The 15,549-nt window shown below is 39.1% G+C and overlaps 1 protein-coding gene across 1 annotated transcript in view; it reads right to left on the reverse strand.

Annotated features, from left to right (window-relative positions):
• The window catches only part of CMC1 (C-X9-C motif containing 1), a 37,266-nt gene that overhangs the window by 11,236 nt on the left and 10,481 nt on the right, over nt 1–15,549 (reverse strand). Inside the window, exon 2 of the mRNA XM_038174373.2 lies at nt 14,669–14,761. Within this exon, the coding sequence (XP_038030301.1) occupies nt 14,669–14,761 (93 nt within the window). The remainder of the gene's footprint in view (nt 1–14,668; nt 14,762–15,549) is intronic.

The following is a 15,549-nucleotide window of genomic DNA, read 5'->3' on the forward strand; positions in this document are numbered from 1 at the left end:
AGGATGCAATATTGAAGATTAATACACTTGTGCTCCTTACAAGGAGCAAGTGACCTTCCCTTACAGATAACAGTTCTTCCTATGAGCTATCCCAACCATCATTCCAACAGCTCCAAAATGGGCTACCATGTACTTAATCTTGTTTTGCAGTATAAATTTAGTCTCTTTTATTTTTTTAATTAGTAGCCTTCAGCGTATGCTGGTGTGGAGGTGTGGGAAGCATTTGTGCTGGATGAGGTACTTACTAGTCAGTGCTTTATGTATGACAGAACCAAAAGGACAATTTTTTGGAAAAAAAAAAGAAAAAAAAGTTAAGTGGTGTTTCTGTATTCTGAATTTTATACTGGATACCTTCTACAACGGTAACCACATTTCAAAAGAACATGCATCACTGACTAGGTAAGAAGCCACACTTCCCTATTCATTTCATGCTTTTAAAGAGCTCAGTCTTAATGTGACAAGAAAGCACACTATCAAAGTTTAGCAAGATCCAGCATTATTTAATACACTACCTTTATAGATTCGGCCCTATTCAATGCACATCTTTCATGTTCTGTACCTCAGTACTTGTTTTAAGTAAGCTGTCTGGGATAACCAGCTTATTAAGAAGAACTGCACAGCAAATAATCCAGCCACCATACTCTCCCTGCACCTTTGAAACTGCTGCACAAAGGATGTTTGAAGTGAGAAAGCATCACAGCTCCATGTTTTGCTGGGGTCCCAGAAAACTCTCCATGAGCTGTGAGCACTGCTCTGAGCCTGGCAGCTCTTGCACGCATCCACACCTTCACAGACTTGCTCACAGGTGTTCCTGCAAGTGACCAAAGCTCTCACGCAAAGTGCACTGCACCATGTGCCACATATGGGCCCTGCTACAGGCTAAAGGCATCAAATGTTTGGGGGTAAAAGGTGTTCACTAAGCTACCTTTGATCTCAGGTAGCAAAGCAAGTTAGCCAGCTGCTGCAGAAGGAGTTTGCCACGTGCCCTGCAAGAACAGGGTGATCATGATTCTCCACTTTATCAGGAATTGTCCCATGCCACACACTCTGCCAGAGCTAGTAACGCATGCTTTCTTCAAGCTTTTCAGAGATGTTGAAGTGAACAGATGAGGCTGATGCTATCCAGAATAAATGCAAGACAGGCAGCTTACTACGACCAACTTACAGAGCAGTCACCATTCTGGAGCAAAGGCTAGAGCAAAAGCTCCAGCTGCATGCACACATACTCAAGCTTGGACGCAGTTGCTTAACTCCACCTATTCTGCCTGCTCCAACTATCTTGTTTCTGATGCGACAAGATTTGAGTAACACAGTCTCACTACTGTTATGAAAGAAACAGCAAAAATAATCACAAAAGCATGGTTTTCCTAATCAGAAAAGCAACTGCACTTAAAAGTATTTATTTAGCAATTTTATTTCTTAAAGAAGTACTAACAAGGCATCTGCTGCAAAACCATTGGCAAATGAAATGTTAGAAGGTTAGGTGAGGAAAACTGAAATGGCTTTCATTTAAGCCACTTTAGTCATGTTTCTTCCCATGGCATGATGATAATTCCTAGGAAATATCACATGCTACCCGAATGAACAATAAATACTCAGGTTTTGTTAGCTGCTTGCTTAGCAGTATGACAAAGTCCCTAACAGCAACAGAAAAGGAAGACGGGAGCTCTAACAGTCTCAACTGGGTCCATAAACGTGGTTCCAGCTGCTTTAAGGCCAGACTTGACAGAAGACCCCATGCGCTAGTCAGGGGAGGCTGAGGACACCAGGAACTCGTACAGCAGCAGCACTGAACGGCTGGGATGCAAGCAGGAGCTGAGGGTCACCCTGAGCTCCTCAGCAGCACCGTTACATCCCTGGGCATCTTTTTGTCTCCCATCTCTGCTTAGGGCTGAAAGATCTTTGGGGCACATCCTGACTTCTCCATAAGGACAATGAAAATGACCGTGCATACCTCCTCCTCCGCTGATCGGAAATTTTAAGATCAGAATCTGGCCCCAAATCTTTTCTCCATTCTGAACTAAATGAGCTTCACTTGCTGAATGCAGATGTACACATGCCTCCACCACCACCACAGATTTGTCAGCATGTAAGTTTTCCAAAGATTTCTCCCACCTTTATTCTGAAAGAAAAAAACACCCAAAAGCTAGCATATGCTGTATTAATGTAAAACCCCTAGAGGGCAACTAAGCGTCAATTTCAACCTGCATAAATATTCAGCTCCTTGACTAGTTTACAGATTATGTAAACTATTTCCTTCAACCTTGGGTTTTTCCCCTCATTTAGAAGAAATGAATCCTTTTCATTCTCAAATCACATTACTGCTGCCTATTTAGTATAAGTTAATCACAACTGCCCAACCAGAGACGGAGTCCTCAACCCAACAAAGCTCAAACGTGTGTAAAAAAAAAAGAATAAAGGAAAGAAAACACATGCAAGGGCCTCATTTAAACAAAGACAGAAAACAAGCATATGAAAGTCTGAAATCACTTTCTTTGCATTAAAGCCCTTTAACAATATATCTTGCTTATTATTCAGCCTAGTATTAATTTATTGCATGACATCTGTTTTCTTGTACAGCAGGCTGGTTGCAAGTCACAGATTTAAGCTTATACTGTTGGGATTATTTGCCTGCTTTCTTCTACATATTATGATTTCAGCCTTCTGTATCATAAGTATTTAGGGACAAAAAGAAAAAAAAAAAAGGGATGAAGCAGGAAAGAAGATGGCAAATTAGTCTAGTTCTGGATAACAGTTTCATTTGTTCTTCAATCTTCAACCAGAGCTCTGGCCTGCTGCTAGCAGTGAAGAAAAAAAAAAGTAATCTGAGCCATAAGAGTCAAAAACCTTCATTCAATCCCAACAGTTCTACCCAAATTTTAAAGTGGTAACTCCTGTGTCCAGCTGAGCCTCATATGTTACGTGGTAGCAGGCATCAACTGGCTTCCCCCCTTCTTTCCACCAAATCTTGGTATGAGCTGAAATGCACTTACTATCCTGCCAGTCCACATCTGCGCAGAACCTGCAGACATTTAGGATGTTAGAGAAGGCACAAACAAATCGTTGGGACTCCCAAACTACGTGGAAGCAATTCGAAATAGGGAGGAAAAAATAGCTCAAAGGATTCCTACAGAGATGCTTACAGAGATCGAGGGTTTCTACACGGCTTTTACAGCAGACCAAATACCCTTACAAAAATCAGCAGCATAACCAACCGTGTTTTATGCATAACAATGCGATGTCAACACAATGTTAAATCCACAATGTCAATGTCTGTTAAATCTCTTCCTTCTACAGAATTGCAAAAAAATATTTTTTGGGGTTGTAATTTACATGACTATTCTCTGCCCAGCAATGAACGTCTCAAAAGTTTATGTGCAGTCAGTAACGAGCATTTTCATGAATTTGGTGGTGAAGTGAACAAGATAGATTCCCCAAAACAACTACAAACAATCTGACAGTCATTTTCTGTTTTACAACTGCTGAAGTTTCACAGTTACTGAACCGAAGCAGCTTTTACCGAACAGCCTTTGCTGAAAGCAGGAGGACTCTTTTCATCCTCACTCCCCAACAAAGGGCTCAAACTTTCTCAAGTTGTTTTAATTGTATAAAATGAAAAAATCCATCACATATACACATAGATGCTTTTTATTTTCAAACTAGTGACAGCAGGAATAGTTTTCAGAAGTATAAGATGAGGATGCTTCTATTACAAAAAGCTCTCCAAACAGAGCAGAAGACCAACTCAACCCATTGCTGTTATTCAACAGCAATGTGAAACCATTAGATGTAAACAAGAAAATATTTTAAACCTAGAACATTGGAGAGAGCCATAAAGACACCCCTGAAGCTCTGAGTTTGCTTCCTACCCTGTTTAAGACATCAGTAATTAAATCTCTGGTTATGGAGCCCCAAACAGTACACGTGCTCCCGTTCTATGAAAAATGGTGGCACCTTTCTTTTCATTATCTAGATATACGCTGAAGCCTACATTAATGTAATAACGCATGCAGAACAATGCCTTTAACAAAACGTAAGACCATTTTAAGCATTATGATCTAACGAAATTTCATCCTGAACTTCCTAGCAGACAGAAAGGATATGCTTATTTGAACCCACGACATCTATCTGCCTGCTTTGCTCTTGCTGGGTCTTGCCTTTTCTATGGTATTGACTTTTACATCCAAAAATCTTCCAAAAATTATTAAAAGAACATATTGAAAACACAAAGCAAAGAAACAAGGGAAAAAATCAGGACAGATGAAGAATGACAAAGATTATTTACACCAGAAAAAGTAAAGAGTACTTTTCATCACTGGCCTTATGAATTATTTTGACTGGGCTGTCAGATTCACTGTGGAAAGCTACCACCCCAAAGGCAGAAACAAGTAACAGGCAACAAAATACAGTGTCTGAAGTTGCAGATGGTGGTCAGGCTCTTGTTTAGTAGGCATCGTTTTCTGCAGCCTGAAAGTTCTTCCTGTAAATGTGAATGTCATTTTTAACCCAGTGATACTAACATATTTATTTATTTTTTTGTCTGAATTTGCTAAGCTCCTGAAAAGCACCCTGGAACCTCAGGGTCCAGCACCTTCCCTAAGCAGTCTCAGGAACTCAGCAACAGAAATATTGCTCCAGGATGGTCAATGAGAAATCTTCCTGCCTCCTTTTTTTTTTTTTTTTTTTTTAAATTTTTTAATTTTTTTTCTTTTTTTTTCCTCTTTTCCCCTTTTTGCCTTTTTTTGGATAAACAGATTGTCCTATTTATTCTATTCAAAGTGCTGCTTTTATTCAGGCCGCTACCAGGAATCTGCCCAACGTCTGAAGGCCTTCACAAGGACATCAGCATTTCAACAGCAGGCTGTGTTCTTTTTTGGTTTGGGATGTTTTATTTTCTTTGCTTTTTTTGTTGTTGTTTTGGTTTTTAAATACATACACATATATTAAGAAATGGTACATTTTTACAGCATATAAAAACATTCAACTTTTTTCACAAACACATCAGAGAAGTAAAAACCCTGCTCTTTCAAGTGCAAGGTATATTCAGGTACATCACGAAACTGGGACATTAAATTACAGGACAAATACAGGTATACTAGACACTGCCACCTTAAAGTGTCTTAAAGTCCAATTCAGCCCTGTATTCCTCTCTCTTGATAAACGTGCCCATCTGAAACTAAGTGTGAAGCCACAGGTGGAAGTACATCTTACACCAAGCTGTGCACTGCTTTTTCAACCAGGTTATGAGCATCCAATTATAGCAAAATGTATAGGATATTTCTATCACCAAGAAACAGAGCAAGACTTGGCTCAAACCTCGTTTCAAAGTATAAGCATGAACTTATACACATATGCAGCCTGAGAGATTTAGGATTTTGAAAAGGACTACTTACATAGTCTTAAGACATGTTGATCTGGAGGCTTCAAGGGCAGCTGGCTTACAAAAAAAATTAGTTAAAAAACTCTTTTCAGGAAAAAGGTAAGAAGGCAGATCCCTTAATACCATAACTAGTCTCCAAAATCGCCTACTATTTCAATTCCTTCCCAGTACTGTGGATATCCAGAGAATTTGTTTACCCTACCACAAGGGTGCTCTTGTACACTATCATCTCTAAAACTCCTAATTTAAGTTCCTGTCCCACTCATTATCCCATAAGAAGGATTACCTTCCATCCCTTGATACCTTTTAAATCGTTTGCAGTATCATCTCAAATACATCTAGTACACGGCAGCTAAATTGTTTTTCTTGCTCCCTGATCAGAAATTTAAAGCCTCATCCACACCTCCGACACTCTGTACAGCTCTAGTGTTCCTTGTCCATCCCCTTTCAGATCCTCTCACCAGCTCTGCAGCTCTTGATTCCTCACACAAAATACTTCTCACCTTCTGTCATACAATTACATTTCATGTAAAGGCATCTATCCTGATCTTAGGCAGCATGCATTCCAAGTGCTCTTTTCTGCAACATTCCTTTCTTCTTGTTTTTGAGAGCGTTAAACTGTTAAAAGTAAAATTCAGGGGGTTACAATAGAGCACAAGTGTCTTATGACCCTTTGTTACTGTAGCCTTATTTCTCTCTCAAGCAGACCTGTAAATAGAGCACTCTTCAGCACATGTTTCCCCTACTCTTTTTCCATGCAGCACCACATAGACAATTATTGGAAAAAAAAATTACAACAGCAACAAAACTCAATTTGGGAGCAGGAAAGAGGGGGATTATTTTTGTTGCCATTATTAAAAAGACCAGAACAGTAACATACAAAAATGTGGTTTTACTCAGCAACAGGCAACACAGTTTCTACTTAAAACAAAGTTATGCTTTGTCAGTGACATTACCACAGGATCCATTAGCTACTATATCAAAGAATAAGTGCCTGATGGACAACTCACTCCACTTAAATTGAGCAATCTTCAGAACTACCATTCCACGCTGAAAAAAGGAGTTGAAAATGTTTTTTGCCCCACAGCAGGAAAAAAGTTAGAGATCTCATTAACCGCATTGTGATGTTTCCACAACAAAAAAGCATGAAGAAGATTTAGAGCACCACACCTTGTTAAGGGTACGTTTGCTAGCTGAACTGTATTTCAACTTTAACCTGTTTTCCCCTATTGCCTGATAAGGCCAATGAGGCCAATGTCTCCTGTCCCCCTTCGTTTTTGGCTGGCTGAGCTGACTCATAATATTCCATGCAACGATGCATACAACAGGTAGAGCTCTTCAGCCTCCAGGAAATAATGGAGACCAGAACTCTAATTCCCACAAGGCACTGCCTCGTAAGAGTCAAAGCCTGTTAGATGCATTTGCAGCTTTTATTCTGATTCCCGTTTCGCTCAACTAGAATTAGTCTTTCATTTTTTCCTGATTCAGATGAGGAATTTTCTTTGGCAAATACACTTGCCAACTTCATGGGTTTTCTAATGAACAAGAACGGTGGACACCATTCTTCCCCTATTTCATTGCCCCGAATACCATACACTCTTTACAAAGTCAAAACACCGCCTGTAGGCTCTCTGAAAGCTCACCATTTATAGGTTCGTAGTTCCAAATTCAGAGCAGCTACTTTTTGACGCAAAAGCTAAGTTCTGTTTTCCGCTGCTGAACCTAATGCTATCTGCACAACCCATTCTGACTCTTTTTTCTGTGCAAAAGTAACCCCAGGGTAATATTCATAATTTATATGCAACTTAAATATTTATACACATGCATAAGGAATATAGCACGACCTCTTGAAGTATTAGAGTTATTTACACAAAGCGCTGTGTTACTGTTGAATGAAGATGCTGAGGGGGGGTTATATTGCAAAACTCCTCTTTTGGGGAGCAAAGTGGTTCAGCAAAGTGGTTCAGAAGTTGGTCTCAATACCACCAACTAGCGTATGATCAGCAGCTAGGGGCAGTTTGCACCAAAGCAACCTCTGACACAGAGCCAGCTATTTAAGCTGACACTACGGAAATAGCCCATAGGGGGACTGGGAACGATTAGGGCACACAAAAGGCCATCTTGGACCCAAATAACTGAACACCAGACAGAACCCAATGAGATCTAATCCTTCAAAAAGTCAGAGGGCGCACGTTAATTCTAGTGTGCTTCCTGAAAGATGAGGTTGAAGAAAGGATCTCAAAGAAGAGACTGACACTTCCCATCACCAGGCAAGGAATTTCCAGGTGTAGAAGCAGCAGCAATGAGGAGAGAAGCGAGGATCCAGATGGGATGGGCAGTTTGTCAGGGGGTCTGATACGGCTAAAGGGTGGAAACAGCTGATAAAAAGGATTCAGACCTTAGTTCTGAGTCCAACATTTCCAGCCATCCAAGAAAGGCACAAAAGGACAAAGAATTGTTTTTCTTATTTCTGCATACACAGGTGAAGTACTTCCAATCTGCATGTTAAAACATTATCTACCCAGTGTCTGAAAGAACACTTCTCCTCCTGAAACTGTATCCCTAACTTCACACCCCAACAGAATGCCTTCATCTCCTCAGAAGAGCTGCAAAAGAAGCTATCCTATTGTCCAAACTCCAGTTGTTCTCTTGGTCAGTCCTCCTCACGGGTATTATTGCCCATGTGCTACAGTAATCAACAACCACTAGAGGCATCCTCTATTTAAACCAGCATTTGTTAATATTCTGTAATTAATCTATGCTATGTTAATACATTTATGCCAATAAATATATTGAAGGGGAAAACAATTTAAAATTGAGAAACCAATAAAATGTCTAACTGGAGAAAACCCAAAGAGTAGACAGACAGATCACAGATAACACACCAAGGTACGAGCTCTGAACTACCAACTTTAATATCTATACCTAAAAATCTATAACAGGTAAGATAATCAAAATTAAGACAGTGCTTGTAGAATGTGGCAACCTGGCTGAAATTGATATTCATTAGAGTACTCTTTGCATGAATAGGAGCATTTGGACTCTGTGGTCTTTATCAGAGCCCCAGCTGGTAATGGTTGAAGGTTAATGCCTTACCCCATTCTGTTCAATTTTCTGTCCTAATTAGTCCTCCAAATCTATAGCTGTGAGCACCAAGTGTCTGTGCTCAAAAGAAACTAATTAATGCTAGCAAATTAGATCAAGTCCAAAGATCCAACAGCCAAACTCTTAAATGCTCCTTGTTAATAGGAAGTGTAGCTGTCAATAACTGCTGTTGGTGGCTATAATGAGGCCTCTTTCTTTCATTGAAAGTGATTTCATTTCTCTTTGTCCCTGTAAAAGCTGTTCCATTCCCTAATAAAAAAATAAAAAACCCTACACAACTAAGTTGCAGTGGTAAAGCTAGCAGTCTGACCCATTTCTTGTGATCAGCTGGGTTGAAATGACATGGGGGGGTGGGGGGAAAGGAAAAAAAAAAAAACAAATAGGGTAAGTTCCCTCCCCAGACATTTTCTTGGAAGTCCTAACAGTAGTTAGAATACTTCCATTTCCACCACCAAGCCACACAATATGCTCCCATATTTCTTTTCTATGAAATCCCCTAAATTAGCTTTGGCTAGCTAATGCTGTAAGGATCATTCATAAAAGACCAGGAGATCTGGAATTGTAATTTCCATAGAGCTGTTCTCTCTGCTCGGTTTGTTGGAGCAAAGCTCAATATACCATAATCCCTCCAGAGATTGTATTAATTCACATGGTTAAATGTGATGAGAGTAAATGTTGGGAATACATAGACCTGCATCTTTTCCCAGAGATAAAAACCATTGGGCGCAGACACAAACATCGTAAGAAATCAGCACCTTACTCTCAGAAACGCTAACCAGGGAAAAACACCTAGTCATTTATTACCACTACTAAGTATAGCTGTACACCATCAAAACACATCATTTAAATAACTGACAACCGCACAGCGTGTACAACAGTAATCTCAATGACTTCAAACAGGGTCACGGGGTCACACACAGTATGACTGTAATATACTTTAAAAATTCATGTACTACAATAATTAACATTGCAGATAATATACCAGTGGTGGGTAACATTTTTCTCCCCTTCTCTACCTGCAGTTTTGCTGCTCAATTGAAATGATGTTCTCAAACTAGCCTAACCTTTCTCCAGAAAAATGAAGTTGCAGGCAGTAAGGCAGCATTCTTTTTTCACTCTCCTAGAAGACGTCTCTTCCAGTCATAAAGTTTATGATTACTCCCATGCAGCCTCTCAGGATTTCCAAGCTCTGATCAATGCGTACAGCAGCATGTGTAAGAAAGCTCTGGTGACAGCGGCTCAATAAAAAAAGTTGCCTGGATTTGTCAAGTTAAGTCACTGACTTCTATCAGTTAGTTGATCTTTTTGATTCAGTTTGATACCTCCATATACTTCTAAAATATGTGAATTTTAAAAGGATTCTAAGGACCGTATTTTCAGTGAGGCAGAGCAGGTGAGCAGAACTCAGTTATGAATAGTGGTTTTAGTTTCAGTTTGCTTCAAGAAAATGAGACTGTTCAACATTTTAAAAAGTGAGCTGTTACTTAATTTCCCAATACTATCGCTCTTAGCATCCAGCAGTGTTAACCTCAGAACCACGACTGTAGGTACCAACAGGTTAATCCTCTCCCAGCGTTAGCAATGGTTTGCATCAATTAACAGAACTTGGCCTGCATTACAAAGGAAAGTGAGCAATGCCACTGAGTAACATCAAGCTGAAATCTGCCAGTTCACACATTTCATTATCTGCATCTCTTATAAAGGAATATATACATATGTAACAAGACTTTTCTGGAGAAACATATCTAAACGTGTGCTTGGGCACTTAAATGTGCAGCATCAAATGTACTTCAATCAGAAATTTCTTTCTTTTTATGGGCCTTGATGTGTCAGGTGTAAGGGTCACGGTCCAGAGCAGGTGGCCCCTACGGGGACAGAGATAATGTCAGTGCCAGGACTGTTGAGTAACTGCACGTTATCAAAACTCTGGTTGACACTGGTCATGCTCTACCGTAGAGAAGCCTGCAGTGGTGTTGCATCCCATCATTTTCACTAAGTATCAACATGAGCCCTAAGGAAGAGAAGGCTAATGGTGAACATGGAGAATGGGAGGAGGGTGGCTGCTTGGAAATGTCCTTTTCCAGCCACAGTTTCCAAACCTTTTTTTAAAGCCTTGCCAAGTATCTTAAAGAATATTTGCAGCAATGTGATTCCAGTTGCTCTAATTACGCACTTCCTACAGACACCAGAACCAGCCTAACGGCTTGCTGCAGGGAAGGTCCCCCAACTCAGCAAACCATTCCCTTTTGTCTCTTTCCTATATGGGGGGGGAAAAGAGTCATCTTCTTGGCCAATTTGTTCCTTCCATGACAAACTTCAAATGAGAAATGGCCTCATTCTTCGTTTATTTGCAGAGTTGTATGCAGGATCAGGTCTTCAATCACACAAACTGTTTTCTTTATTTCGTTGCCTCACAATGGCAGAACGAGGCTGATTTGAACTGGCTTTTCCTGTATCCATCCTGAAAAGCACACAGGTCATTTGCCCACACAAACCCTGGGAACTTGGCAAGTGTAGAGTCACAATTATGTAAGTGAACTGCAAGTCACTCTCGCTGACCTTCAAATTCCCAAATACACACCATCAAACCGTAGCAGACAAGAAAACTTAGAGGAAAAAGTTTAGGACCAAAGCCCCTTGTCACTAGTGCAAGATTGTTTTTTGTCCAAACAAAAAGGAAAAAAAAAAAAAAAAAGAAAGATTACAGGGTTTGGGAGGCGGGACAGAATCGCTTTCTAACACATAAAATACACAAAACATTTACAGAAAGTATTAATACAAAATCAAGGTCTTGTGACTGATTCAATGATCTGAGTACTTTCTTTTTGCAATCTAAACTTTGTCTTAATTAAGAAATGATTTTATAAAAGCAACGGAAGATGACAGCAGATAAAACACTCCTTTTAGCTACTTCAGTTTGTAAGCAGGTATTTTATATACCAAGTATACACTAATACAGGAAAGCATGTATTTAATATGGCTTTTGATACTGCCTGTATAAGTACACTGAATATGTTACATTTGGGTGTTGTTTGTGTGTTTTTTTTTTGTTTGTTTGTTGTTTTGTTGTTGTTTTTACAACACTTCAGGAAAACAGTTTTCTTTTTATGATATTCCAGTAAGAGAACACAATTTCACGTATGTACATCTCACGGATATTAGCGTATTTATGTAATGGTCATGGAAAATTGATTTGTGCTCTTCAGAAAGCATCTTTACCCTCTTAACAAAAGTACTAATTTAGTAATTTTCACTGGAAAAGTGTTTGCAAACCTTAAATACAGAAATTATGCTGCAACTAAGATATACTAAATTCTTGAGAAACATGCAGCACTCACAAGAACTGTACTATGACAATCTGAAAAAAGTTCACACTAAATTTAAATAACTAAAATGAAATATAACCAGTCTCAATTCTTAATTGTTTTTACAAATTATCTTTAAAATGGACACATTTTCATGGCTATTTCATCTCTAAGCTAGTCTGTTAAACTAACACTGGAGCACAGCACTGGGTCACCCATTTAACCATGCCAGGGTAGCTGTATCACCTCTTGAGTTAACAAAACCTTTTTTTTTTTTTATTTATTCTTTTTATTTTTTAACCCTTGGGGTTTCTTTTCCCTGGATGCCTCTCGAACACGTGCTGGACAGGCTGTCACTACTTGCTTTATTAGCTCTGATAAGCTCTAGGTGGTATAGCTGCAGGCTAAGGTACCGGCCTGTATACAGATGGACCCCATGCTCATGCAGAGAACTATTGAATGTATGGGGGCTCCCCATAGGGCTAGGCAGGAACCTAGCACGAGCAAGTCAATTGTAAAGGCCCATACTTGTAGAACAGCTTTGTTTCCTACACTTCCAGTGCATTTACCACAATTTCCTAGAGAGTAAAATGAAACAAAGGTATACCAGTAGGAGCTGGTCAAACAAAATTAACATACAGCAGAAAAAAAAACAAACTGAGAATGAGTTAAATGAGTACCTACGCTTTAGTGTAAACAGCAATTTCATCCACGTGCACTCCATAGCACTCCAACTGGATTTCAGGAGTTTTGATTGCTTAATTACACAGCTTATGTTCATAGCTTGTAATTGTTTACAGCACAAGAACCATAGCCTATTTACTCTGATTAACACCTATCCCTGTGTACCAACAAGACAAATTTATTCCAGGAATAATTTCACAATGGATATGAGAGATGATAAATTCTCCTCTTCACAAAACCATTTAACCTTTCACTTCCCGTGGCCTGCTCTCCACCCTGCCATTAAAAGGTAGACAAAAAGATGGCTGAACCATCTTTTTTGTAGTATGGATATGAATGTAGATTTTGTTCATCTATTTGATCACAAAAATTGCATAGGAAATATTCAGTTTCCAACTCTAACTTTCACACGATTTGATCAAAACTGGCTTCCAGCTAACAGAAGAAAGGAAGACTGATGTATCCACAAACCTCATTTTTCAGAATATACATAACTGAACTCTATTCAGAAGAAATGAAAATATATCTATAGTTTTTGCCTAACACCACAAAGAAGATAATCATGACAGGAATTTGCTTTAAAATTTACAGAAGCAAAAACATGAAGAAGCTGCAAAGGTAATCGTCCACAGCCCTCAGTTCAAGAATCTCCAATGTAGGTGGCTGTCACAAAACTTTGAAGCTGAAACCAACATCCTAATTTTACACAAAGAAAATGCATGGGGAAAAAAAAAAGCCTGTTCCCCACCCCAAAAAAACCCACAGCACCATACAAACATCACTGTGGTCTATCCCAAAAGAAAATAATACAAATAGTACACAAATTATTTTTAACAGAAATCCTCTTTCAAAGATCCACATCCCTCTAATTGCTTTTCTTCACTTTTCCTCCCAACACGAACAGCATTCAAAATAAAAATTGTTCAACTACAAAATGAAAAAGTGTATGAAGGCCTTCTGGCAGCATTGGAAGGTACCTGTAGTCTGATCCCATCTCCTTCTGGCAGATATTCCCAACTCGTTTCCTACCTGCCTGAAAATCATTATGACACTACTCCATCACATCTTTTGTGGACCCCCTAAACAATCTGTTTTAAAAAATGCTGGTCCATTTTAACTGTATCTGTCTCTGAAACTGTATCTGCCTCTGAAAGGAACAGCCTCACAGTTTCTTCTGTAATCCCAGATAGCCTGAAACCCCAATTCTCATCACAGCTGTCCTTTTGCAGCAATGGTTCTCTAGTAACTCAGTTTTCTTTCTCCATTTCATGTGCTATTGGCTGTGGATGCCTTATATGCTTATTTTCTGAGGCTATTACCTTTCTAAGTTTTTGTTTTATAACCTAGGGTAACAGCTCGCTGTCAGATTCAGTTCCCTGTAATTTGTTCACAAAAGTTCAGGGACATTTCCCTAACTTCCTAGGGCTCCTTCTCCAGTAGACGTTCTTTAAATCTCTCTCCAATGCCCCTTTCAGCTTTAGAATTTAGATGACAAGAGGCACGCGTCCCACTGAAAGCATGCCACTTGTATAGAGTAATTCTGTGCTTTATATTTTTTTCTTCGATCAACACTCTCAGCTAGCCCATGTGTGTGAGTAGCTCTAACTCCAGAAAGCTTTAGATTTCTTCCAGGAATATGTGCACAGTTGAGTGTTGAAGAAGCATTGATATCCAACTTTACAGAGTTATTGCCCAGTACTCTTCAAAACAAAATGAAAACATGCAGAAGCAGACTGCATCAGCCTGCTTCAATGCCTGTCTAATAACACATCTCCATGTGCAAGTACCATCAAAGCACTGGAGAGGGGAAAGGCTGCATTATAGCAAATAAAACTGTTATAATCAAGGAGACCCTACGTGAAGGCTCATGTGAAACAACACCATTTATATAGGTATTATGAACAGTACAAGCAACTCCTGTGTTGCTCGGTCACCACATGGTCTAGGTCGAGATGTGGAAAGTTTTCTATCAATCAGAAACCAATCAGGAACAAGTCATTTTGGAAAGCAGTACGCATAACCAAGCAGTGCAAGCCAACCTGGCAGACTCACGCACTGCATTACTGGTTTTGCAGCCAACAGATATGATGCAGATCATACATATTAATTCTCTGACTACTTGTCAAAAACAAGGATTATATTCAGGGCACAGAAGTGAGTACATCTGATCTCCCAATGAATATTTGACTCTTACCTTGCACTTTATCTGAACAAAGCTCCTTGGCTCGGTCTCTCATTATTACTGGAATCAAGACATCTTTTTCTACATGTCTCAGCTTAGAATTCTCTGCAAGAAAGCCAGAAACAAAAAAGAGGAAAAAAATTATTTTTCTATACCAAATAACGCAAATCTACAGAAATAACATAGCATTGCTTATAGAACAGATACTGGTATACTCCATCTGTAACTAACTAGCACCAGACAACGCTGCAGAAGGACCACACACTGAAAAGCAGGAAAGTACCAGGATTTAAAATTGCTTAGATACAGGTACAAGCATTATCCTGTAAATTTCTGTTCTGTTTAATATGCCAAATGAAGTAAAAATAATGGAAAAAATTCATCACATTCAACTTTCTATCTTACTAATTAAAAGATCTGCATAAAGACTGAACAAAGATTGAGAATTATGCTTAATTCAGGATACTAATATTTTTTTTATCTGCATCATCTTTACAAACTACAGCTTTTTACTCCTATAATAGAACAGAGAAGTACAGCCCATATTAGAGCAGCACATTAAAGTTTTATTACTACATTAACAATATAGTAAATTAAAGACCTCCGTTCTTTAAATAAAAAACTAACCATTTACTTACAGGCAGGGTCTGCAAGCTTTTTCACTGAGAAAACCAACTTCAGAAGAGCAAAAACTGAAGCCTGAATTCTACATTTAAAAGGAGAGTTGCAAGTTTGCATTCAGCTGCCTCAAAACAGAATTCATCACTGTGAGTACAACTAGTGATTTTGGATATACTTAAATAACACAGACTGTGTGGAAATGCAGTGCTTCTTTTTTCCCCCCTAAATCCACTCTCTTCAAAACAAAGGAGTGAGAATTTATCGAGCACAGC

Source organism: Anas platyrhynchos, chromosome 2, assembly GCF_047663525.1.
Source record: "Anas platyrhynchos isolate ZD024472 breed Pekin duck chromosome 2, IASCAAS_PekinDuck_T2T, whole genome shotgun sequence".
Lineage (NCBI taxonomy): Eukaryota > Metazoa > Chordata > Aves > Anseriformes > Anatidae > Anas > Anas platyrhynchos.